Source organism: Etheostoma cragini, chromosome 3, assembly GCF_013103735.1.
Source record: "Etheostoma cragini isolate CJK2018 chromosome 3, CSU_Ecrag_1.0, whole genome shotgun sequence".
NCBI classification, from domain to species: Eukaryota; Metazoa; Chordata; class Actinopteri; order Perciformes; family Percidae; genus Etheostoma; species Etheostoma cragini.
Window position 1 is genome coordinate 22,832,739 of NC_048409.1, and position 27,298 is coordinate 22,860,036.

The 27,298-nt window shown below is 39.1% G+C and overlaps 2 protein-coding genes across 2 annotated transcripts; one reads left to right on the forward strand and one right to left on the reverse strand.

Moving 5' to 3' along the window:
- The first annotated feature begins 6,415 nt into the window (after positions 1 to 6,415).
- Positions 6,416 to 13,362, forward strand: mrps22 (mitochondrial ribosomal protein S22). Its single transcript, XM_034867136.1, has 8 exons — positions 6,416 to 6,579; positions 7,337 to 7,494; positions 7,581 to 7,745; positions 8,247 to 8,390; positions 11,323 to 11,406; positions 11,847 to 11,992; positions 12,170 to 12,278; positions 12,848 to 13,362. The coding sequence occupies exons 1-8, from the start codon at positions 6,453 to 6,455 to the stop codon at positions 12,938 to 12,940; spliced, it is 1,026 nt and encodes a 341-aa protein (XP_034723027.1). The 5' UTR covers positions 6,416 to 6,452; the 3' UTR covers positions 12,941 to 13,362.
- A 107-nt stretch (positions 13,363 to 13,469) lies between these two features.
- On the reverse strand, positions 13,470 to 27,243 carry LOC117941911 (coatomer subunit beta'-like). The gene is made up of 22 exons (XM_034867135.1): positions 27,118 to 27,243; positions 25,730 to 25,867; positions 25,464 to 25,550; positions 24,146 to 24,272; positions 23,875 to 24,023; positions 23,387 to 23,533; positions 22,357 to 22,456; positions 22,108 to 22,250; positions 21,301 to 21,506; positions 20,812 to 20,922; positions 20,322 to 20,410; positions 20,093 to 20,199; positions 19,486 to 19,629; positions 18,533 to 18,663; positions 17,586 to 17,793; positions 17,149 to 17,259; positions 16,644 to 16,858; positions 16,457 to 16,549; positions 16,057 to 16,237; positions 15,763 to 15,834; positions 14,453 to 15,466; positions 13,470 to 14,308 (listed from the first exon to the last, which is right to left on the reverse strand). Exons 1-22 carry the CDS (start codon positions 27,118 to 27,120, stop codon positions 14,225 to 14,227), a joined length of 3,660 nt encoding a protein of 1,219 aa, XP_034723026.1. The 5' UTR covers positions 27,121 to 27,243; the 3' UTR covers positions 13,470 to 14,224.
- Positions 27,244 to 27,298: the final 55 nt, after the last annotated feature.

Consider the following 27,298-nt stretch of genomic DNA (forward strand, 5'->3'; position numbering starts at 1 on the left):
CACACACACACACACACACACACACACACACACTGATCTGCTCCGTGATAAGGAATAACCCCAGCATCTCTCCCCTCTACAGTTAAGTCCACTCTGTGTTAGGCTGATATGAGGAGGGGCTTCTGAAAACTCTCCAACAACACAGATATACCCTGTTTACACTGCCTGATGCTTTTTTTTATTTTCTCTTGTCAAAGTCAGGCAGTCATATTCCATCCAAAATTTAAAAAAATATATATACATAATTTGTGTCCCCTTTTTGTTTACAATAGGACCTTTATTGCATCTTATACACATCTCTTTCTCTTTTCTCATTTCCCGTCTGTGTCTCTACTGTCACTTTCAAATATACATAAACATTGTTTCTTTTTTATTCCATTTTATTCCCCATTTTTACTTACAGTAATGTGCTACACTTAAGCCTAAATCATAAGTCCACAATGGTGAGATTCTAAATAAGGGAGTTTTTAACTTGCTTTTCAAAAAAACTAAACATCTAGTTTAAAATTACATAAACACTTCACTGTAATTATGTCGTCTCCTCTTTTACTGTACCGCACACTTTCTCCTTTTATTGGAGTCTCTCACTCTCTAAATTATTAAATCAGCCTCAGATGGAGGTTGTGTAGACTTGAGGAGGTAATGTCACTGTGCCCTCTGCCCCCTTCCCTCCCTCCCTTCCTCCCCTCCCCTCCTCTCCTCTCCTCCCTCTGTCTCCCCCTCACTTCTCCTATCGCTGTGTGTCCTCTGGCCTTCTATGTGCCCTCTCTCCCATCCTCATTCCTCTTCAAAGACTGTGAGAAGGAGGATAAGTATAAGACTGGCCTTGAGTGCCCACTCCCAAGCCACAACATCTCTCTCACACACACACACACGCACACACACACACGCACACACACACACACACACACACATACACACACACACACACACACACAATCTTTAAATTCTTTGACGGGCTTCATCAGACAGCATTAAAGTTCCTCTTGTCAGCCCAGGTCTTCCTCAACAGCTCAAAGACATTGGTAACGTTATTTCAATAGCTTGATACTTGACGGCTCAATAATTGCTAATTAATATAATTTTGAACTGATTACATGACACATTATTGTTTTGGAGACTCCAACTAAATGCAATGTATTTTCATTGCATTTCGGCACATTTTACAATAACTTTTGTCCAAAGTAATTTACTATTGCTATAAACACAGTATGTCAGAGGTCGCAAACCTGTGGATCAACTATGGGTTAAGTGTCTTGCTCAGGGACACATTGGTTGATGTATCACAGTGGGAAGTAAACCCAGATCTCCCACACCAAAGGCAATATTTCTATCAAGAATTCTTTTATTGGACTTTTCTAGCAGTTTGATCATAAGACGTCTAACAGGGAAATTGACCTCCTTGAGGCCTAATTTGCCCCGAAACATAGTGCCGAAGCCATAATGTCACTATGTAGGGTAACTGCAATTTCTTTGTCTGTGAATTATTAATTTTTGGCACACACACACACACACTCACACACATACACAAACACACACACATATAATATATAATACATATTTTGTAGATATAAACAAAATATACATATTTTGTATAATAATTTCTCAATTGGTGAAATGAGTGGTAATTTCTGTATTTTGTCACCTCTATCAAATGTGCAATCCTAGTGTGTGGCAATACTATTTCTACATACAAGAAGTATTTTTACATCAGGTCAGATATAAATACCAAACAAGAAGCCTTTACTTTTACCATTACAAGTTTTACACGAACATCAGTGGGGACTGTGAGCTATAAAAAAATAAAGCCAACAATAAAAGCATAATTCTGCAAGAATGAAATAATTATTAATTGAGAACATTTTTTAGCTTTGAAATGAACTGCCAAATGCACATTGTTTGCAAAATAGTAACAAAGACACACATATTTGTTTTTCCATCACTTCATAAATCCCATATATCGGAAACAGAAACAATAAGCCAAAAGTTGAAAAGGAAGTTTGTTTCATCATCCCTTTTCGGAGTTCAACATGTTGTTTGAGCACGCACGCACTCTCGCATGCAAACACACACAGACACACACACACACGCACAGACACACACACACCTTTTCCGTTTCACCCTGGTCTGAACCCGTTTTCTGTCCACTTTGCAAAAACCTTAATAAACATATGCAGAGAGTCACTCCCAGAGTGTGCCACCACCGCCAACCCCTACCACTTACGCTCACCCACCCACCCACCTCCCTTCACACCCCCTGCATCCCCTTTCCATGATCTCCCACCACCCCCACCCTCTCACATTCAGTCCCTCTTCTACACTCAGGTTTCACCTCTCAGCTTCCAGTGGCTCCCAGTCACACTGAAACACACTTTTGCACTTAATCTATTGACTGTGTCGTAGGAGCAGTCATGGAAGAAGTACTCCTATTTTTTAAGCAAAAGAAACGATAAAATAAATAAAAATATATTATTTCAAAATAATCAATTACAAGTAAAATCCCCGTATTCAGAATGATATTTAGGCTTACGTTACTGTATTAGTACTGGATGCAAAGTATTGGCTTCAAAATACACTTAAAAATTGTAACTTTACAGAGTTTTTTTCTTATTAAATGTTATGTTTTTGATTATTATAATCATTGTTATTATTATTTATGCATGTAAGTTATATTTTGATATCGAAACTAGTTGAGCTGTGCTAATTTAAATGACTTTTTAGTGATGGGCATTTTCATCTATAACTGCATCATTTCTTATATGATGGTGATATTTGCATAAACAATTGTAGCAAACCTATGGTAACTATTGCCGTAATGTAGTAAAACAAGAAACAAAAAATTCTCATACGGTATTTGTTTTAATTATTCAGCCCTGTTTTAAAGATAGTGAAAAACACATACAACTGCAATGAAAATTGGTATTATGTCTGCCACTTGCAGAATGAAATATAATTTTTCTGTCTGAATATGACACTAAATAAATTGAGTATATAGTAAGAGACATTATTTTATGCAGTGTGTGTGTGAGCGGGTGTATGCAAAAGCTGGCATGTCCATGTGGAACCACTGAATACCTTTTACTTTAGGGTCAACTCAATCTCAGTTCAGGGGGTGAACGGAAATTCCAATTTAACAGCGAGCATTTCACATTTCATACCTGGGAGATGAAGCTAAGTGCCACTTTAGGATCACTTAGAGTTACACTGAAGGTTCATGCTCCCACTCCTGCAAAAACATATAGATAGATAGGTAGATAGATGGATAGATAGATAGATAGATAGATAGATAGATAGATAGATAGATAGATAGATAGATAGATAGATAGATAGACAGATAGATAGATAGACAGATAGATAGATTTACTTTTTCTTATTGGAAACTACTTAGGGTTATTTAAACCTGCACAGGAGATCTTCTAATTCTTACTCTCTCTCTCTCTCTCTCTCTCTCTCTCTCTGGCAGTGGGCTAGGGTCACAGGATTAGTTTCTGTCAGCAGTGTGACAGCTGTGTACATCTGGTTGTGTAGGGGCCTCTTACAGCTCAATCCACACATCGTTTTGCCAGTGTCTGGGCCTCCGGACTCGCTGCCACTGCTCACCTCATTACCGACTGAGCCACACCTCCATCTGTCTGCCTAATATCTAAATCCTACTGCAGATTAGTGGGGGAGTCAGGGCCTGGAGGAGGGAGTAGGCTTGGGGAGAGGGGAAACAAGATCCTAGAGGGAGGGTTTGTGCATGGCACATGAGGTTTTATTAATGATCTCTAGGGTTGTGTGGTGGCGGCTGCTTTTGGGGTTTGTGGATAGTGGTGGCATGATGGGGGCTTGTGATTACTATTGTACTTTGTGTGTCAAGGGAGATGGAGAGAGCAAGACATATAACCAGAAAGTGATGTGACCCAAATCTACCTTTGAGTGCTTGTCTTCATGCACACCTTGTGTCCTTAAAGGATAAGTCTGGTGGTATATATTTTCCTTATTGTCAGTTTGAGCCACTCTGTTTCACTGGCGGACCCGTTCCCTCATTACTGTGAAAAAACACACACACACACACACACACACACACGGTCTCTTCTCACATACACTGCCCTGTTGCTGTAAAGACTCACTAGCCCAGCAAATACACTACTGAAAATAGCAAATGGGAACTGTTTGCTAAAAACTACAGTTCCCAGCACAAACGTTATCTTTTTAAAGTGTATAATACAGTAAAAATAAATTTGATTGAATGGCATGTTGCATGACACTCAAGGTAACCTTACATCAAGTACAGAAATTAAAAACAATCAATAAAACATTAGTTTAAGTAAACCACCATATTTTTACATCCTCAGTGGGAACTAATGTTCTTGGGACACAGAGCTACAGACAGTCCGGGGAAGTCAATTCCGTACTGTTGATTGTTGGTTTTAGTCTTTTCAAGGGACTTGTTGATAGTAAGGTATATAATATTGCATAAAAATTGACAATAATATACAATACTACTAGAAGAATCCTTTAGCTCCTAATAACTGTACTGAACATGCAAGGCCACACAAAAATCCCTTTTACTTTCTAGTATATTTTTTGTCTCTTCCACTGTAATCATTTACAACAGGTTAGAATAATTGAAGGATATTGTAGTAGTATTTATACTCTTGTAAATTTCTGCATCAAAGGGTATTACAGTAATAGTAATGAATTATATAATTTCACCACAAGTTTCTCTAAGTAGTACTGAAAACAGAAGTAATGGTTTAAATTCTAATGGAAAAAAATACTCATTAATATCATGCTATACCGGAGTGTGTTTAGAGTAATGTGTTGTCATAAAAGTAGTGTGATGATTTTTTTTTTTTAATACTTAAAGCCAAATTATTTTAAAATCAACAATGGTTTGAATTTACAGTTGTTGAAATGCAGTTGAGATGAAAGTGCTGGCTGGCGTGTTTAATGAACGCAGCTAAATCTAAGCTAAATACTTCCTGTAGGGCTTGGTCATTCTTAGCATTTCTTAATATTTTCCCAACAGCGTTTGCTGTTGGACTTCACTTGGTTTTTAGTCAAGGTTGGATGTGCTAACACGTGTTTTGATTGTATGCATCAATGACTGACTCATTACTAAAGCTTTGAAAGCACAAATGACTCCAAAGCTACACATCCTGGTGTGCAATATTTCTACTGTTCAGGGACTTTTTGGTCCACCTAAAGCGCTGCAGAAAGACATAGAGATTTGTATCTGTTTCAATTAAATTGCACTGTGACAAAATATCAGAATGTGTGTCAGTTTTAAAGTTGAACCAGAGCAAGCAACACTTCAGAGATGAACAAATGTAGTAATGCAGCATGTTGATAATGTACCTTTTGTACATAAACACAAAATGTATGTCTTTGTTTATTATTATGCTTTAATATTTGAAAACATTACTTTTTATTTTATAATTAATGAAACATCTATTACCGTAATTGTATCCAATACAATAAGCATTTATCTAGGCCTACTAGTCGCTACGGTCATGGATTAGTGGTAAAAAGTACTACATAATTTCGGTACATCATTTACTTCAAACAGATAAGTGGGAAAATAGAACTGTTTTGATAGAGTATGTACATTTCTTTGAGTGTTTCTCTTCATAAGTGGAGTGTTTAATTTAGAACGGTTCTTATCGGCCAGACATATTTTCATAGTTATCAGCCAATTGAAGAACACATTGTAATGACAAGTTAGGAATGTGTGTAGGCTACACCAAATCCAGCCACAAAGGAGATAGACAAAAGAGGCAGTTAGATATACAATACGTATGAATTTATATCTTTATCTGTCCTCATTGGGAGCAGGAGTAAGAGGCCATACTGGTGATCTTGAGCAGACATAGCAGGTTTTCAAGATATTTGGGAGTATAGTGCCATCTGGTGATCAAAATAGTAGCCTATTCTAAATGTTTAGGCCTACTATCCTTAAGTCTTGTCTTTGTATTGTTTTACTATATTATTTCAATTTAAGTGAGTATAGATTACCCAGGAGCTACATCAATTTTACCCAAAACAGAATCATAATCACACAAATGGAATACCTAGTATACCTACTTTTTAAATTACCTTTTATTGTTATTTTAGAGTTACTGTTGTTTTGTGGTGTTTTACATGTTTGTCTGATCATTTTTCTAATCGTGTAGGCTACTACATAAGACGATTGCTAAGGTCCCTTTCCTTTGCTTGTAGGGCCACAGATATAAAAAATACACAGCAGCCCTGAAAACCCAAAGTCTGTTTCTTCTAGCTTTGGTCTGCTTGTTTTGTCTATTACACTGTTGATGAAATGGTCCATGATAGACCATGGGAAAGAAAAATAAACAAATGAAATGTGTAGCCTATGAATACACAAAACCAAACCACACTACATCTCCCGTCGCTAGGCGGTTTAACAGAAATGTGAAAGGTCAGGCCGCCTTGATGAGGTAATAACAAACATGGCGGCGCTCGGTACAGCACGGTGCTTATTTCGTACCTACTCTCGGGTGAAAAATGTTCAAAAGAGCAAGCAAATACTGGTCAGATGTAGCGTCAGGACTCTTTGTAGCGGAACACAAGATAACGGTATGTTAAAATACAATGAATATCATTGCATTTCCATTGTTTCTTAACTATAACACTGACCTTGTAGCATGTTTCGTTAGCCTCACTACTTTCAGTGCGGGTGTCAAACTCGCCTAACAAATCGGCTAGTTTAAGATTGCTGTAGCTTTTTGCAAAGGTACAGACTGTGTAGAAGAATGTTACGTATATTGCACAAACAAAAAGAGTGTTTCTATAAATTCGGCATTGTATTTAATGAAGTGGTAGCAATTTTGTAGCTAGTTAAATATAATATTAGTGTTTCCTAGCGCTTGCAGACAACAGCATTAGCACAGCCATTCGATATCAACGTTAATTTAGGAGAGATGGCAGAAACGTCGGTCGGAACAATGATGAAAGTTGAGTTTCAATCACATGAGTTGTAGCTTGTTGGACAAATTGCATCTCGTTTGAAGAGGGGATAGCTGCATTTGGAAGGTCCTAAACCATTATAATAGCTACATTTTTTTTCTATATGGAAGGCACCTAACTTCACAGTCAAATATGCCAATTTGTTAAGTCTGGTCTGTTTTTCTTTTACTACAAATTAGAAGAAGAAAACATAGATCTTTTGTAAAGCTAAAAAGCTAACGTTATTGTTACATTCCAGTCGTGACCACAACACTGTGGATTCTACAGTAATGTTAAACAATGTAAAGCAATTTGAAATTAGCTAGAGAGGCAACATTTATGGCGTACAGTTTGTGCAAGGTATTAACTTGTGTAACCTTTTCTCCAGCTCTCTTAGACAAAACAAAAATCCAGTTCACAGATCCAACTGTGCAGGACATCCTCACCAGGATAACAGGCCTGGACCTGCAGAAAGTGTTCCGACCCATTAAGCAGGAGCTGAAGCCTCCCACATATAAACTCATGACTGATGAGCAACTGGCGCAGGTGCCCTTTAAATAAACCATAATGCCCCCTGTGCACACATGTTAAATTAACACAGGCCTAATCCAGCCACTCGTGTGTGTTTCCAGGCAACGGAGTTAGCCACAGAACAGGCTAAGAAGTTGCTGCAGATGCCTCCCGTTCTCCCAGAGAGGAAGCCCATTAACGATGTGCTGTCTGAAGACAAGATCCTGGATGGCATGGACACAGCCAAATACGTCTTCACGGACATCACCTACAACATCCCACACAGGGTAGCCGCATGGTGTTTTTGTGTGTCCATGTGTGTAACGAGCTTGGATGGGTGATTTATTGAAGTATGCTAGCGTACAATTAATGAGTTAATGTAGGTTTGACAGCATGAACATAGTAAGCCCAGGACAGATTGAATGTCTTACAAATGTTGGCTGAAGAAGACTGACTTAGAAAGATGTGTATTTGCTCAAATAACTGTATAATACTGTAAATACGCTTGTTGAGTTTCGTAGTCAGTTGGGGGCTAATTTTAGGCTGCTATCACAAAAGAAAACTGTTTTAAATTGGAAAATCTCTTTAGGTGCTTTTTTGGCATTGATGTCAAATGTAGGACATTTTTTGTGTTTCATGCAAAATGTAATAGCTTTTTTCTACTTTTTGATATAATAAAGATTTAAATTTTGATTGACAAAGCTAAATGTTGTTCTTTAATGGACTCTGGACTTTGACATTGCTTAAATGTATTTCATATACACTTTCCATGCTTTGTTTCACCCCAGGAGAGGTTCATTGTTGTACGTGAGCCCAACGGGACACTTAGAAAGGCAAAATGGGAGGAGAGAGACCGGCTCATTCAGGTTTACTTCCCCAAGGACGGACGCAAACTCTGTGCACCTCTCATCTTCAAGGAGGAGAACCTCAAGGTAGGAAATGTCTAATGATCTTATAAAGAGGTGATAGAATGCACAACCAATTTTACCTTGTCACAGTTTGGAGGGTAAGTAGGACATACATAGAACCTAAAAATCTCAGTGACACCTGTCATTTTCAAATCTCACAAATTGAAACTGCCTCTGAAAATGGGCAGATCTCAACAAAGCTCATAGTTGACGTCAATTATGTGGCTCCTCCTTATTTGGCTCTTGTCACTAGTCTTTGTTATGCCCTAACATTTACGCAGGTCACGCAGAGCTCACAAATTTATACATTCTATGTATAAATACATTCTATAAATGTGTGTGTGTGTGTGTGTGTGTGTGTGTGTGGTCAGCTAGCTTGTTACGCCCGCAATCTCTTACCACAGGTACCAGTTAATCTTGTAATGGATATGTGTGTTGAGTTATTTAAACAAAGTCTCAATGATAGTGCCCGCAGTAAGCTGGATGTAGCTTTATCAATCAGAGCTAGCTAGCCTCCTCCAAAGAACACATCTGAAATTTTACAAAAATGTATTAAATTAAAATCAGACAAAAGTGTTAGCTAAGCTTTGTAAGACCGTAGGGTAGCTGTAGCTGATGTAAGTGACAAAATTAAACTGTAAATATACTATAGGTATGCCGAAAGTGTCGCTAGCTGGCTGCGATCTTTTCCCATAGGATTGAATTGGATCCTACATAGCAGCTAAGGATATCCCTTCAAATTCACAAAAATGCATGAAATTGGACAAAATTGTTAGCTTTGTAAGACCTTAGGGTAGCTGTGATATCAGTGCTGTAATTAAACTGGAAATATACTATAGTTATTCCAGCAGCCAGCTTTGCACAGCCCTGAGCCCCGGTAGTCCTGTAACCCAGAAATGGTGACTTTGCCCTGGGTAGCGCAGTGGGCTGTCGCTGTCTCGTCAGATTGTGTGGAGCTCCTGAAGTCGGACACGTCTTACCAAATTTGCAATTAGCAATCAATGTTTGTAAAATGTCCAATATTTGAGCTTTATATAGTTGATTTCTCGCATAAAAAGTATCAGGAGTGAATTTGGTAACGAAATAGCAAACAAAGAATGTCTAACATTGCGATGTCTGAAATATGAGACCTGCTGTATTGTATCCAGAGAGATAGAATAACAACAAACAAATCCAGAAAACATATGTGAAAGATGTTATAAATTGATTTGCATTTTAATGAGGGAAATATGCATTTCACCCCTCTGCAAAACATGACTTAGTACTTGGTTGCAAAACCCTTGTTTGGAATATGATTAATTGATTAATTGCTTCTGTGGACAGGTGTCTTTTATACAGGTAACCTACTGAGATTAGGAGATTTTCTGATTGAGAGGGGGTCAAATACTTATTTCCCTTATTAAAATGCAAATCATTTAATACACATTTTGGATGTGTTTTTTTTTTCAGGTTTTTCTTGTTATTCTGTCTCTCACTGTTCAAATAAATCTACCATTAAAATTATAGACTGTGGGGAAAACATACAAAATCAGCAGGGAATCAAATAATTTTTTTCTCTCACTGTATGTGGTTCGCTCAACCAATCAACCAAATCCACAGGGTAGTTAAGGGCCAATAAAATAACAACTGGGCCGTTTTCAGCCCAACCAATGTTACATACTAAGATCTGAGATGAATGTCTTTCCTTGGATTACAACACATGACTATGAAGAAATAGAGCCCAGCAGTTGTGTGCAGTTCATGCTGATTCCAATGTTTGGGGATTTAAAAAACTAATTTCTTAACAACTAAATTTGTGTTAGCCTGTCTCCCCAAACAACACCCTCTTTCTTTCCTCTCCACTTTTAGTTTCCCCTTTTTCCTGCTGTAGAAGCCTATTTGATCTGCAAAGCCAATTGGCTTCAAATATTAAAGACCGGTACACCTTATTAGGTCTGTTTACAGGTACATTGTATCTGTTATCCACTTGTTGTATCTGATGAATGTTTCAAGATGTAAATAGCAAACTATTAGCTTTGAATAACTCTTCTGTCTGTTATGTTGGGCACTTTTTTTCTGAATTCTCTACTGTAATTTGAAATATATACATTAGTATCCTTTTTGTATTTGCATTAGAAGCCAGCATTGGCTCATCATCAGTGATCACAGGGCCCTGAACGCTCACATAGGTGTTTTCTGTTATGTTGGCTGAACCTGTGCACAGGCTGAAGTTGGGTGATGTTAGTGTTTCCCATAGGATTTTTTACCAGGGGGGGTGGTAACTCCACCAAAAAGTTGTTGCCCGAGGGATAAAAAAATAAATAAAAACTGAATAAATGAAAACATTGATTTACATATCAGACAACGATTTATGAGGGTGTCCAAACACTTAACAGTACAATATGTAATATTTTGTATGAAAAGGACTTTATCTATGTTATATATTTTGTTGCGTTGTCTACTTACAATACCCCAAATGTTTCCAACAATGTTCAAACTCAGAGAAATCTGTCATTTTATTTAGATGACACAGAATGTTTCGTTAAGCCACCTGTCAGTGGCGTCATAAAGCTCTTGACCCTTCTGGTTCCTCTGTTATTTTCAGCTCTTTTGAGAGGTGTGGCAAAACGCCGCATTTTACAACGACTTTGAGAGGCGATGTAAAGCGGCTCTTTTTGTGCCAAAAAATGCGGCGTTTTGCCGCACCTCTCAAAAGTGCTGAGAATAAGGCGGTTTTCACAAACTGAAAGCTGATAGCGGTGTTTCAATGTTTAGTGGTATGTTGTTGTTCAAATATAGGCAAATTGTGTCACTTTTGTCTTTCCATAGCTAGTTTCATCAATTTATAGTGAAAGCGTAGTCCTGCAAAAACGGGCAATCAGTCAAAATAAGTGAAAACACCCGTGTGGGTGTCAGGTGAGTGTATAGAAGCTTTCATTTTCACATTTGTTGACCCAGTTAAACATCTCTCCATTAGATGGTGTTTTCCCAGGACCGTCATGAGGATGTGTTGGACCTGTGTCTCGTCCAATTTGAACCAGACTCCTCAGACTACATCAGGGTAAGATGACATTGCTTTTCCTGTTATTTTGACCTGATCACCAACTGCACTGAAGGCCACAGACTATATAGAGCCTGATAAGCCATGACTTTGCCACAGTCGGTACTATATTTTCTTTGGGTCACTTAACACGGCATGTAAAATGGAAAAAGAGTGTGGATTGGAAGTATATGAATATGATATGAAGGGCATTGGACTGTTTAGTGAATTTAGGATCTTTAGTTTTGTTTATTGGTTTACAGATACAAATACTACACATTAATATACACACAATCAATAAATGTTGTGATGGAGAGATGAAAGAAAAAAAACTCAGAGGGGCTTAATATGGGCACTCTCCAATGCATACTCCACGTAAAATAGAAACTAAAATACTGTAATGTCACAATATTAGTAATATTCATTAGTTAACGTGTTAATTCTATGTTTCTTGTGTCTAGGTACATACAGCCACCTATGAGGACCTTGACAAGCATGGCACATATGAGCTGCTGCGCTCCACCAGACATTTTGGAGGCATGGCCTGGTATCTGCTCAGTGCTCGAAGGGTGGACGGGCTTATAGTGGACATGCTGAAGAAAGAGCTGTGAGTTTGTGTGTGTGTGTGTGTGTTGAATGTGTGCATGGATAATACAGGTATGAGGGACTGTTTGTTTTTGCGGTTACCGGACATGCTGGCAAATAGCTGTGACCTAAGCCTTCTCTCTGTGTGTGTGTGTCCGTGTGTGTGTCCGTGTGTGTGTCCGTGTGTGTGTTTTTCCAGGCTCCAAGATGCGGTGAGCCTAGTGTCTCTTTTCCACATGGTCCACCCCCACAGCGAGTCAGCACAGGAAGCTGCCAGCCAGCAGGCCACTGGCGCTGACCTGCTAAAGGTGAGAACAACTCAAGATTGACTGGAAATATCTGCTGCCTCACAGCTCTATAATACACTTCTATTCACTTTTGCTATGTGTATATTATGTATTGTCATTTGATCCAGAAATTGCCCAGGTAATATAAATTGTGTCCCTCAGGTATTAGAGTAAAATCAGGAGTTAATGTAGCTCTTCAGAGGTCAAGTGAAGGCCCTCTCATCTAAAGTTTCCTATGTGAAAGGGTTTGGGAATGTTTCCTGCGTGGGAACTGTGGGGCCAAGCCCAGGACACATCAGGTCTCATTAGCACTCACAGCCCCAAGGCCTTGAAGCAGTGGGGAGGGACATTGAGAATGACAGCCATTTAATGTGAAAGGTTAGCGGCAGGAGACACGGGTGTGTGTCTGTCTGCTGCTGTCACTATCACACAAGGCCTCTCATTTAGTCATGCTTGATAGTGGAGCACAAACCTAGCTGTGTTTTATTAGTCTGCCACCAAATTAAGTAAACCTGTGATAGTACTTTTTTTTGTTGGCAAAACCCCAACCTCAAAATAATTTTGCTGACCTCTGACCCTTGTCCTTCTAGATCTATGCCCAAAAGGAGTCCCAGAGGGCGGGCTACATCGAGCTGGCCCTGCAGGCGTATCAACAGATGGCTGCTAAGAGCTCTGCTGCCTGACTGGCTCACTTTCAGATAGAAATATACAAACCTTTTCACAATGAGGAATGGTTCCCATCCCATAACCAGAGGAACTAGGACTGAAAACTGCCTTCCATATGTAAAGTACAGCTTTCTTTCACTGTGTGAGCCAAAAAGTAATATGTGCTCTTTGACTGAAAGGAAAAGCTCCACACTTCACAGCCTTCAATTAGTCATTTATCAGTATAGAAATTGTATAAAACACTCTCATATTGTCGGTGTATTACATTTTGACTTTTGAGTAAAACCTAATGTGTTAAGGCAAATGAGGATGTACATATTAAAACAAATCTTTGTACTTGTGAGATGTTGGAGTAAAATAACTCAAGTTCTGGATAACACCGAAGACTTTATTGATTTGAAGCTTGTTTTTCATTCAAGTCTGGTCAGACAGCACCATCTGTTTGTTTTGGTTTTTTTAGAAAAGAGAACAATCTTTGAAAAACCACACATAAGGCACTTATAAGAGAAACATTCTGTAAATTGTGCGGTTTTTGAGTTTACATTGTTTCATGCATACTTTAAAAAAAAGAATCTAGACACAGGCAGCCTTTTCCCGGATTGAAATTAAGGAATACTGCTCTCATTAGCTAAAGGGAATGTAAGAGGAAATGAATAGTTAAATTTCACTTTAATACTAAAAGCAATACCCCAACTGGAAAAACTCCTAAACGGCTTGGATAACCTACTGATCAACAGTAGTGTTTAACTATCTGAAGAACAACGGGTACTGACTAATTCTTCATTACAAGCTGGTGCATACACAGTCAGCTGGTAAAGTATACGGCACAGAGATATGAAAAAATTCTACCCCTAAAATATGGATTTTTATTGTAACTGATATTTAAATTAGTGATGTGAAATGACAAGCTGTCATGATGGTTGCAGTATTGTTGAAAGAGCAAATGTAAAAAAAACAAAAAACACCAACAGCTAGATATTTTAACTGGCTGTAATACATCCCATATTTCCAAACACACACCTACTTCTTATTCCCATTTCCCCTTTAGTACAGAAGGCCACCTCATTGGTTTGGTCTCATCAGTTTAAATACAGCCTGGACATGTCGGAATGGGTAATCAAGGCTCATTTTGGCCTTACTTAAGGTTCTACAGTACCACAAAAGGCAGACAAGGTTCTTCTTATTATATCATGTCAGTCCACAACCAAGAAAGCAAATGCTTTTTATGTAACTTGAAGGGCAATTTGGTTTTCTTTGGTCACTGGGAAAAACACGTTTGACTCCCAAAAGATTCCTCTCATTCACTCAAAATCTTCATCCAGGTTGATATCTGTGGTGTCGATATCCTCTAGGTCAAAATTGTCTAGATCCAGATCATCCAGGATCTACAGGTAGAAAACAAATGTGTGTGTAGGACACAAAAGGCATTGTATTAAAGGACACATGACATTCATGGCAACAATTGGATGGATTTTATTGAGAAGCATGCCAATATTAGTACATTAGTGAGATTAAAACCTGATATTTACCTCATTCATCTCTGCCTCGAGGTCTTCTGCAGGTTCCTCAGCTCCCTCAGGATCTGCCTCGTCCTCTGCTACAGGAGCTACAAGTGGGGATAAAACCTCTGGCTCAGCCTGCGGAGGCACAGCAAGGTCCAGGTTGTCCTCAGACTTTACTGGGAGTGCTTTGGTTTGTTCCTCTTGTTCTGGTTCTTGTGCTGGGACTGCCTCTTCGAGAGGATCTAGTAGTGGATCAAGGGCCAAATCTGGAAATGTTTGGGCTGGAACAGGCAGATCCAGCACTGGACTGGCTGTGGTTTCAAAGGAGATGAGCTCCTCTACTTCTACAGGTGGTGCTGCTGTTTCTGCAACAAGTTCCGTAGTAAGGAGAGTCCCTTCTGCTGCTGTATCTATGTTGGTTGGTGCTGAGGGGATGATACCTTCTTCCAGTTCATACACAGGCATTTCTTCATTTGCTATAGATTCTCTTACATCTGTATCACCTATCAGAACAGTGCTCACTTGGACATCCTCTGTTATATCTCTTGTTGCCACTGTCTCACTTGATGTTTTTTCTGTTGCCATGATGCTTTCGAATTTTGTCTCGATTAGATATGTTTCAGATAGACAAGCAGCAGGCACAGCATCAGCTGCTGGGGAAACGTCCTGGACGTCAGTCTCGGCTGATGATCTGACAGCTTCCACGGGAGTGGATTGAACCATCTCTGGCTCTACGGCACCAAAATCGGTGGTGAACTCCAAAATGTCTTCCTTTACAGAGACTAAAGCCTCTTCTGATTTTGCAATGGTTTCCACCTCAAAAGACACCAATTTATTTTGCTTTGCTTCAGCACGCTCTTCTGTTACCGTGCGAGGCAGAGAGGATGCTGCGGTTGGGATGGATTCTTTTTCAGTTGCTGGGACAGGATTAATATTCCCCTTTTTTACTGGAATGGGTTCCTCCAATACTGGGGTTTCAGCAGACGTAGCCTTCATCACTGCTGCTACTGTGACAATATCATTTATGCTCTTCAACCCTTCCTGTATTTAGATCAAGCAGAAATACAATTGACAAGACCAAGAAAATACAAGACCAATAATTGTTTCAATGTAGGCCTTTCACTATCATACCACTGTATAAGACACACTTAATAAGATGTGAACCTATCCTTTAAAAGACAGGCCACTATCGAAGGCAGAAATAAATCTTCCAATAGCTGTTTGGCGTTTAGATATTCATTCAGCAACGGCATATATTTAACAGAATATATTTAAAATTTTGGTCAGAGGTTCAGTAAAAGCAGAAATGATGTAGAGGTGCAGGTTCTGGTCCTCACCTCTGACTTAGCGATCTCTCCTTTGGGCACAAAAGCTGCAGATTCCTTTAGGACATTGCGATCCTCATTCGGCTGAAGAATAGAGAATCAAACATGATGCTCGCAGCATAGACAGTTGATTCAATAATAATAAATTAGCAAAAGAGCATTTGAGAGAACACATCCAAATTCAACAACTGACTAAAAAACTGGAAAAGTAAAAAACTGGTTAAAAAGTTCTGTACATCATTTAGGATAAAATCACTCCTCCGTCTAATAAAGTTTTCAAGTTGATTTTCTCGGACTTCCACTGACCATGATGAGTGGGTACTCTGCAGCAGGCCTGACCGGGACATGAGTCTCCTTCAGGTACTCTTCAGCCAGCAGGGCTTGCTGGAGGCCAGGAAACAGGTTGCTATACTGGGAGGGGTCAGCCAGAGCATCTGCTGCCTTCTGGTTAACCTTGGACAGGCTGTCCTTCCACAGCTTCACCACCCTGGAGGGAGGGAAGCGCAAACGGCTCACCAATGATGCATAATATACATATACACACACAGATATAGATATCATCAATTATCAAAAACTTTCAGGAATTGCATAATCTTTTAAGTGATTTGGATATGGAATAGATTGATGTATGCTCACAGACACAGTCAGCACACTGGAGTACAAACTTCAGGCACATATGTTGTGCACTCAATAGAAACAGCTTTACCTTGACACATGGCTGGGCAGATATGTTCTTGCCAGAAATGCTGCCTCTGGCAACCGATCTGTTTCGATGAGAAGTTCCAGACATTTGTCCAATCTGGGCAAATACAGAAAGTGGTCGTTGGCCAAAATTAATAAAACAAATTAAAGTGATACAATAAAAATTGATTAAAATCTGGATTTCCACTCACCTTCCCTGCATGAAGTAGGTGAGAAAGGCCACGTTGGTCTTCCCATCCTTGTCTGCCCCATCTGCCAATTTTCCCACCATGTTGGCGTTGCCCGAGGCGGTGGCCAACAGCAATAATCCCCCATAATCCTGAGCTTGGTGCAGACACTCCTGAGCCAAGCTAAACTGGCACTTTGTAGTAGCGAGCTCTGCCAGCTGCTTCCATTTCTGCTCTGACTGGAGCCCCCCCATTCCAAGGTGCCAAATAAACAGGAGAGAGGATTATCACAAGAGGATTAGCGTGAACCTCAACAATACACTCTGAAGCAGCTACTAAATATGGGAGGCCGGGCCAGGGTTGTGACTCACCCTGTAAGACCTATATAGTAAAAATTACTGATTATACATGAGCCCATCTATTTCAATTCAATTTCAATTCAAGTTATCTCAAGATAGTTTACTGAGTTATTATGTAGTATGGATGTGGGACTGCTTTTGTCTTGTGTTGTGTGTATTTGTGCTCTGACCTCTGCCTCTGAGGCCAGTTGGTGGGCTATCTCGAGTTCTCCCAGTTGCAGGGCAAGTTCAAACTTGTGTTCTGGGTCAGTGGTCACAGCCAGGGCTTGCTGTCTGAAGCCCTAAACGCAAGAAAAGAAAAGAAACAGTTAAATACATATTTTATTCTGAATATTCTGCTCTGTCCAAAAGTGGCCAACAGTGGAAGATAAGATATGTGAAACTATGTGAATATGAGAGTGTTAAAGCAGACTACACGAGAAGCAAAACCATTCCCTTAATAAATATTTTAAAAGAAAAACACAAGAATTCTGCCCAGAGGTTCTACTCCATCTGGCTGCCTGATGTTCTGTAAATTATGCACTCTGTAGCCAAATCCTGAATTTATAGGCAGTTCAAGCAGAAAGAAAAAAAATCCGGCTGCACATAGATTGCAAGTCAAATATACCTGTTTCTCCAAAAAGTGGGCTACCCTGGCCCTCTGCTCCTTGGGGATTGTGGGTAGAACCTTGTCGGCCGTGCTGAAGTCCCTCCTCATGACAGCTGTCTGGTACTCCAGCACAGACAGCAGCAGGAAGTAGCTAATGACATTCAGCTCCTTGTCTCCGAGGTAGAGACGATCGTCCTTGGGGATGTAGCCCAGCAGATACATGGTCCTACACATGAGAAATACCTGTTTTAAAGGCACTTCGTTGAGATTTAGTCCATCGCTATTTTACTGGATAGCAAAAGAAAGGTGGACGACATGAAACATCAAGTGTCATCAAGTGAGAGATTAAAAGCTGTAAAGCAGATTTTCCCATCATGCCAGGAGCATGGCTGTAACGAGGGTGATGGCAGTGTGCAACTAGGATAGAACAATTATCAACCCTGGCATTTTTTGGCAGTTTGCAGATTATCTGCATCCTGTTCCAGTTAACCGATAAAGTTAATTAATTCAAATGTGTGCTACTTGGCTCGGTTACAGCTCTGTGTGTGTTCCTCTGCTTCGCTTCCAATCACCACTGAGTCTGACTTAATGTCCCGCCCACAACACTTTCTGACCATCTTTTACTGTGTTTGTAGTTCATTAAATAAATGCATAAAGCATTTAAACAAAGTTTTGTGTGGGAGTTTGGAACATTCTTTTTGATTTAAAGATTTTAATTTGAACTGTAAATGCAATTAGGTTCCAAATATCAGTTAATGGTTTCATTAAATACCAATTATCTATATTTTTATCTGCCTTGAAAAAACAGTATTGGTCAATCCCAAAGTGCAACAGCAATAACTTTAACTTTATCATCCCAAAGAAAATTTGATATGTAGCAGGCATCAAATCACAACTGGGTAGAAAAATATTTATAACAGCTACACATACAACATTTGAAATGGGCATGTAAACATGCATTGTACCTGTCCAGGTGAGCAATGGTGATTATCTCTCCTCCAACATAGTAGTTTAGTCTGTTGAGAGAGCTGGTGTAGATGAAGCAGTCTCCAACCCAAACCCCAGTCTTCACTATCTCTGGAACTTCCCCCAGCACCTGGTCAGCAGGAAGAAACAAGAAAGAAGATTTTTTTTTTTTTTTTTTAAACCATTCTTAAATCTTCATCAACAACAAAATAGACTTAATTCCTCAGTAGACTCTACAATATTACTATAACTGGGATGGAGGATTAATTTGAAAGCTATAGTGCGTAGTTTCTGTCGCCCCCATGAGGAATTCTAAGTAATGACAACAAAACTGTTGCACCACATGATGCAAGCCTTCAACGATCGTGTAATTTTTTTATACATGTCTTATTAGATCATGTGTATGTATGCAAAGTTGTATTTATTTTTTATCCTTTAGGCCATTTTTGTGTTTTCACTCTTGCCTTTTTTTTTTATTATTGATTATTAACTTATCAGAATTGGGCATCGAATCCTTCTAGAGAGAACCACTATGCATCTTATTTTTCCCACCCCTAGTTGCTAGTAGCCAAGGAGGACTTAAAAAATACTTGAAAAAAGGTATTTATCTTCACTCAAGTTTCTGTGCGTGAAAGTCACCGACAACACAATCTTCTGGACACAGCCATGCTGAGAAATACAGATAGAGTTGTGTGGGACTGACAGTCTTTATTTGCTTTGTAGCTACTCATTTGGCAACGTCTTGAATGTAATGGACATTCATTGATATCAAAACATTACGCACCAAAAGCTTTAACAACAAAAATAAAAAACACCAAAGGCTGGATATTTTTTTACATGCAGTAGCTAGTTAACATTTTGGGGATTTTCATCATGTGTTTCTGGAGATTATGTTGTGTTAATGACATCCCAGTCTATTCGTCCAGAAAACACACTACTACAGGTCACTGACCTCAAAGGCGCCTTCTATCCCATCTTCTGTTATCTCTTCCTTGGACTCCTGGGCCGCTGCCACTTTCTCTGGTAGGTAGCGCAGCACAAAGAAAGACTCATCCGTTCCGATACACACAAGCTCCCCAGAGTCGGACCAGAAGATCTAAAGACAGCAATACAAGATATTATAGACAGACGGCTCGGGATTGACCTAGAAGATACTGATTCTGATTATTAGAAGTTAACGTAAGCGATAACCATTATGCATTAACAGTGAAAATTAAATTTTTTAAATCAAAATTAAGATTTGGTAATGTTACAAACTCCAGCACAAAACTTTGTTTAAAAGCTTTAAACAATAATTTAATAATTTATAATCTTTCAACATAATACACAGTAATAGACAGTGAGATGTTGTTGTAAGTGAAACCAGCAGTAGAGGGACGGACACAGAGAAGTAGTGCAGCCAAAGTAGCGCACTCTTTAATGAATTAACTTTATCAGTTAAAAAGGCATATAAAACGCTCATACAGATAATGTGAAAACTGCCAAAATATAGCTTGATAATCAGCCAGGGTTGATAATCGGTCCATCCCTGGTAAGAGCGGTCACAATATATGACTCACATGTTTGGGTTGGATCTCGATTCGGCGGATCAGTTCACCACTCTCCCAGTCGTAGAAAGCCAAGCCACTGTTTGACCTCACGCCCAGTAGGAAGCCACCAAAGATCCCTGTGGGACAGGATAGCAAGCATTAGACCTACACACACCATATACATACTGCATCTACACACACACACACACACACACAAAAACATGTGGTGTCAAATGACAAAACAGGAAATGAAACTCACCTTCAGTTCCTAAGTCAGGTTTAAAAGCCTTTTTCTCTTTGAAGTTCTTAAATATTCGGACCATATTGCTGCCTTCCCTTATGGCATACCTACGAAAATAATGTACACACTTATTAATAATAATAATAATGTGCTGGACAACATCAAAGAGGGAAGTTAATAACTTTATTACATATATTTGACAGGAAAAGTTTGACATCTTGGGAAAAATTATTAAATCAATGCCACCCTCATGTCCACACAACTAATATGAAGCTAAAGCCAAGAGACATTAGCCTAGCTTAGCATAGTACAAAGACTGGAAGCAAGGGTTTACAGCTACCCTGTCTCTGTCCAAAATGAAAATAATAAAACATCATTATGCAAAGCTAATCACTTGCTCACTCTGCCTTCATATAGAGATGCTGGTATCAATCTTGGCATCTAACTCTCGGCAAGAGAGTAATAACTGTATTTCCCCAAATGTCGAACTATTCCTTTAGGTACTTACTGTGAAGAATCATGGGCCCAGACAAACTCTTGAGCTGAGCCAAAGCTCTTGTTCCTCAGGGCCATGGCAGTGTAGATGATATACTCCCCATCTCCACACACCACCACAAATCTGATAATACACAAAACATACAAATCTGGGTATATTATATTTTAATCATATATTATATTTTGATGATACACACAATTCTCACTTAAAAAAAAAACTTGCCTGTACTACCACAGATATCGTGGTATTCAGTTATGGAATGCCACGTTATCTAGAGCTTGTTATCCTTTCCAATTCTTCTGGTAAGTGTGGGTGTATATGAATATGTACAGTGTTATAGGGACATCTACAGTCTCAAAAGTACATCAACACAGACCAATAATCTGTATCAGGGGACAAAGTGAACATTTTGGTAAAGGAAATCTATAACCCGTAATGTTACTCAGATCTGGACTTCTCTCTCTCTCTCTCTCTCTCATCACCACTGCCCTACTGACTCACCTCCCATTAGGGCTGTGTTGGATGGTCTGGGGGAAGATCTCACAGCTACCCATGTCTTTGACACCCAGGGGCAGCCTCTCTCCATCCCTAGCCTCACCCATGGTCTCCCCCATGGACTTTAGGTTGGCCTGCTGCACTTCAGAGTGGTGAGCCCATATGATCTTCCCACTGGAGTCCATGGACATGGCTGGCTCCTCCCGACCCAGCTGCAACAGAGAGGCAGAGGAAACAGGAGGATGAGGGGCAGGGTTGGTGAAAAGGTAGGGCAGGTCAACAAATACACCTCCGGCTTACACAATGCAATCTGCTAAATAATATATTCCAAATTAGGGCGTATTATACAACGCAAGACAGGTTGTGTCGTCTATTACATGGTAATCATGGGTTTTGATTACCTGACGTGGTGTTGCAGTTTAAAATTGAACGTTACATGTTCTGTTAACAGGTGATTATTGACATTATCTCATCAGTCAGTGGTTTCCAGCTGCTGTCCTCAAGGCCCTATCGACAAAATAATGGCTTCCAAGAGCCCATTGATTAGGCCTCGTTACGAGATAGAAAGTCACAGCATAATAAAAGAAAATATGTGTATGTTTTCTGAGATAAGTGGCTCATATCAGTCTGCACCTACATGTTTACCAAAACCATGACCTTTTTTATTTGTTAGAATTTGCCATTTGTTACTCAAGACTTCTACGTGTTGAATTAAGGAAAACAGTAAAGTATAGTGCTTAAGAAGAAATATATGAAAAAGTTAAACTTTTTTGAAGATAGTGCTATGTATTAAACAGCAACAACACAGTATACCTTGATGATGATGCTACCTTCATCATAACCCAGAGCCACGCTGTTGGAGCCAGGCTGGCCACATATACACCACACCCTCTCCATGCTATAGTTGAGAGTGTTTTCCAGCCGGTAGGTGTTGGAGTGCCACACTCGCACAGTGCCTACGGAAACAACAATGGGGTCAAATTGCACCAAAATGCTACGGTGATTTTGGGCAGGTGTGTTTTATGCAGCTTTAAAAATATTTCATTGAAATACACAACCTACCATCCTCAGAACCTGTGAGGATGATTGGCAGCTCAGGATGGAAACTGACACAGGTCACATTCTGGGCGTGACCCTCCAGAGTCTGAACACAGGTTTTGTTCTGGTAGGTAAAGACACATAGCACATGCACTTGTCACATAATGTCACCGACAATACTGTACTATGCTTTTTATATATGAAAACTGCTTGAGTGCACGTTAATATATAACATTGAAAATTTACATTAAGAATAATATGCACTACGATCTGCCACACCGAAGTGTATGCAAGATATGTAATGCATGCTTACCAAATCATAACAATTATAAACTTTCAGAATAACACATTATGAAACCTTACTAAAAAAAATATTTTTGAAAATTAAAAACGTTGCATCCTAGAAATGCATTCCTGTCCTGTTTTCACTAGAGACAACTACACCTACTAGTTCTGCTGTCCTTACATTTATATGCAATGAGAACCATGGGAGGCTCGCTGGAAAATATACACAGCTCAGTTATGGAAGTGAGTGGGTTGACAAGAAAGATATTTGTTTGGGATCAACACATGGTTTGGTGAAGCATTACAATGTAAAGATCAACATGTATCTGTTAGATCAAAGTGTACATTTAGGATAATAACATAAGAATTGGTTCTGAAAATGATGTTGTATATAATGACCTAAAAAGTGAAGAGCTTTATGTGCCCAGTTGAGATCTGGTATTTTGCCACTTGATGTTAAAACTAGATGGTTTTTCCGTCTGGAAGAAGAAAAGTGCATTTGCTCAATGTGTTGTCTGAATGATTAGTTCAATTTTGTTTTCTAATTTATTAATTAGATTATTAATGAATTGTCCTTTAGACAAAGGACTGTGACTTGTTTAGTAATATACATACATATTGATGATGCACAAAGATTGAATAGGCAGTTTACATATGAAACAAATAAATCAGATGGGTACTTAGAGCAAGCCTGGGAGATGAGAAAAAAATCATTATGAGGATTAACTTTAGGCTGAAAGTACTTAGTCTTGTACTGTTCCTTTGGTACCTGATAATCCCAGATCTTGACCAGGCGGTCATCAGCCCCTGAAATGAGGTAGGGCTTGTCTCCTCCGCTGTAGTAATCAATGCAGTTCACCCCCTTCTCATGGCCCTCCAGAGTGAAGTTGGGAGTCTTGGATCCCAGCTGCCACACCTACAGCAGGCAGAGTAGAAACATGCTGTGAGCAACTGAGGACAAGTTGATGAGTATTAGAATGATGAAAGGATGCTTTGTGGAGTATTGTAAGTATCAGTACATCAGTGTTATTTTCTAAATAGTGAAAAGCTTCTATCTCACAGAAGTGGTGTTGTTAGTGGTAGTGTTACTTAAGAAATTAAGACAATATTCCCCATGAACCCTGTAACATCTAGCTATAAAGGAAATGTTACTGCCCGGTCCTCCTTTCTGTCTATTTCACCACCCCTTTATCTGTTTGTGCCCTTAAGCGGATTTCTTTAGTATGTTCTTACAAGCGTTTGCATGTGTGCGTGTACCTTAATAGTTCGGTCCAGTGAGGCGCTGGCGAACTGGTTGTTGTCTTTGGGGTTAATGACAATCTGCATGACGTAGTGAGTGTGTCCCTCAAACACTTGACCACATGACCATTTTCTGTCCCAGTCCCACAGCTTGATCAACATGTCATCTGACAACACACAAACACACATGCCGAATATGTGGTATTGTAGTTACAGTTGGGGACGCTGGAACCCCTCACGTAAAGATTTGGTTTAAAAAAAAGCATTTTTTAAAGTAGATCTTTCCTACCACTGCTGGTGAGGATGTAGGGCTGTGTAGGGTGGACAACGATACAGCGGATGTAGTCAGAGTGAGCCTCAAACATGTGAACTCGCTCCAGAGTGTTGTAATTAAACACCCGGATCTGCATATCATCCTGGGGACAGACAGATAGATTGACAATTGCATTTGGCCCTAAACAACACACAAAACACTGATTTATCTGGCTAGGGTCACTGCCTCTATAGAGGAATGGCAACAACGCAGCGCTGCTTAATGCACTGTAGTACACCCGTGGATGGGTTGTATTGACTCAGTGTTAGAAAAACCCACAGACAAGTTGGACCTTAAAGCTGTCACAAGTGTATTGTTAGTTTTACAAAACGATGTGCATGATATTCGCAACGACAATGAATACACATACAATATACTGTAGTAAACAATGATAAAAAACATTACAATGACACGTACGTTAAAAAAAGAGCTAGAGCAGAAACCTTATGTCATATTTTGATTACAGTAACATATCTTGGGTTTGATTGGTGGCTCAATAGCTTTCTAGCAATTTGAGTGTAAACAATAATTATTTGCAACTATCTTCTTACATTCGAAGATAGTTAAAAAAATGACTCTATTCTAGTAGGAAAAGTAAAGCTAAATTGAACGGACATGAGTTACTGATAAGAGATTATGATTATGCTCAATACCAGTTCAGTTAAACTTCTATTTTCTTATAAATTAACATAATGAAAAGCAGCGGTGGAATGTAACTAAGTACATTTACTCAAGTACTGTAACTAAGTACACATTTGAGGTACTTGTACTTTACTTGAGTCTTTTCTTTTCATGTCACTTTCTACTTCTACTCTACTACATTTCAGAGAGCATTTTCTTCCTTTTTACTCCACTACATTCGTCTTTAGTTAGTAGTTACTTTACAAGTTAAGATTTTTTGCACACAAAACACAAGTACTTTATAAAATCTGATGTTTTCTTAAAATTAAACTACCAAACAATATAACAGCCTACAAATCCAGCTGAAATGATTCGCCGATTAGAAATTTAAAGAACAGTTTGGATTGTTTCTAGTTTCTAAAATGTGAGGATTTTTCTGCCTTTAGAACTTTTACTTTTATTATTATTTTACTGATGATACTTACTGTACATACTTTTACATAACTAACATTTTCAGTACAGGACTTTTAATTACGTATTTTTACAGTGTGGTGTTAGTACTTTTACTTAAGGAAAGAATCTTTCACCACTGCTGAAAAGAAAGGTAACTGAAATTAAATGTTTTTTGAATACATAAAGTACATTAATGCTACAGTTGAGTCACAATACTTACAGCACCAGCAATGACCCAGTGTTTCCTGGCTACGAACTTGGCTACTCGGACAGGAAGGTCACACAGTTCAAAGGTTTTCACCATCATCTACACACACACACACACACACACACACACACACACACACACGAGTCAAACCAGATTAACATTATACAGACTTCATTTCCATTGGATGATCAAAAGCTTGGATGAAAAAATATGGAGTGATTGTGAAGGAATAGCTCAATGAGCCAATGGGTGACTGATCAAAGAAGAGATTGAGGGACCTGTGTCTCATGGTTCCAGACCACCACAGTGCCGCTGTAGAGGCTAGCCACCATCCAGGGCTCAGTGGGGTGCAGATCTGCACTCTTCACCCGATCAGACCGAGCGGTCAGCTTTCGCTTGATGTCCAACCGCAGAGGCTGTGATATAAATAAGAAAAAAAAGAGAAAAAGAATGAACCTTCTAACAGTGCCTAGGTCAAAAATGACTGATTCACACATTCCCTGTACCATAATTATGGCATTTTTTATCAGATTGCCTGAAGACCTCATGATATCCTTCACAAAAGGCATTTGAACACACACAATTCATTGTGAATACTTTCTTTGAAATTCAAGTACTTTATTCAACTTGGTCACACTTTTTTTGTGTTTAGGGTAAAAAATGACTGACATAGGAAAAGAATGGGAAAGAGTATAATTTTCATCCATCCATACACACATCTCTATACATACACTCCTATAACTCTCCTGTGATTATGTGCCCATTCTACACATGAATCATACATTCCACAAGATAGCTAAGAGTGAATTATGGGAGTGCAGTGTTTTCTTGAACTAATGTGTTTCTCCCTCAATGTGAACCACACCTGCCAAACGAATCAATCTTGTGTAAATTATAGGAACCCATCTCTTTCACATTCTCCTACTCCTCCTCTTCACATGTTGCTCACTCACACACTCACTCACGTTGCAGATGTTAATGTTCTTAAAGGGTTCATTTAACAATAAATGTTCTATTAAAAATACTTTTCGTCATTTTTATTTGTAGGCCTATTTATGTCAAAATAAGAGCAGTTAAAGTTGTCCGGTCAAATTTAACATAAAGCGGGGTAGCAACGAACAGCGTTTAAAGGTTAAAACTATATATTTTAATCAGCCTGCATCTAATCAGCTCCTCTAAACAATGGCGGACGTTCTTTGCCATTCGATTCTAAAAACACTAAATAAGCAGCCAGTACTGTGGCATTGTAGGCCCTTTTAATTCATACTTGACTTACATATGTTAACAAGGAAACATTTTTAATACAATGTTGCATGTCGTTTCTGGTTGGGGGTGTGTCTGTAGTAGGCTTTTTTATTCGTTTTCTTGTAATGGGATGTACAAAATCAGACATTTAAACAAATATAAAAACAACTTTTTCATACAACGTAGAATTAAAAATGTTTTTTTTCTGTGCTGCTGTGCTGGTCTTTGTTGATCATAAAATATGTACTGTTGTTTCGCTTTATTTATGTTGGGGCTGCGTGTACGTGTACTGTGTTTTGAATGGAGTTTCCAAATGGAATGTGGTTTATAGATAGTCATAGTCCGCACATGGGGCACATGGAAGGAAACCAATAAACAAACAAAGTTATGATAAAGCATTTTGTTTCTTATTTCCGCCTACCATGTTTCCACGTCAGCGAGTCTCCGCAGTGCTGTCCAGTAAGTTGAGCCGCTTCCCTGTTGCCCTCGTCGGGCAGGCTTCGACTCGGGGAACTCGGTGGTGGAGAAAGTTTGTAACAAAGCGAACAGGAATGAAAACAGAGTAACTTCCGGTATGGACTTTCACAATAATCCTCGAAGCA

Coding starts and splice junctions, on each gene's coding strand:
- mrps22 (XM_034867136.1), top strand. CDS start 6,453: ATGGCGGCGCTCGGTACAGCACGGTGCTTATTTCGTACCTACTCTCGG. Junction 7,746..8,246: donor CCTACAACATCCCACACAGG/GTAGCCGCATGG, acceptor GTTTCACCCCAG/GAGAGGTTCATTGTTGTACG. Junction 12,279..12,847: donor CTGGCGCTGACCTGCTAAAG/GTGAGAACAACT, acceptor TTGTCCTTCTAG/ATCTATGCCCAAAAGGAGTC.
- LOC117941911 (XM_034867135.1), bottom strand. Junction 20,200..20,321: donor ACCTGACTTAGGAACTGAAG/GTGAGTTTCATT, acceptor CCTGTCCCACAG/GGATCTTTGGTGGCTTCCTA. Junction 15,835..16,056: donor CAGAGTACCCACTCATCATG/GTCAGTGGAAGT, acceptor TCTATTCTTCAG/CCGAATGAGGATCGCAATGT.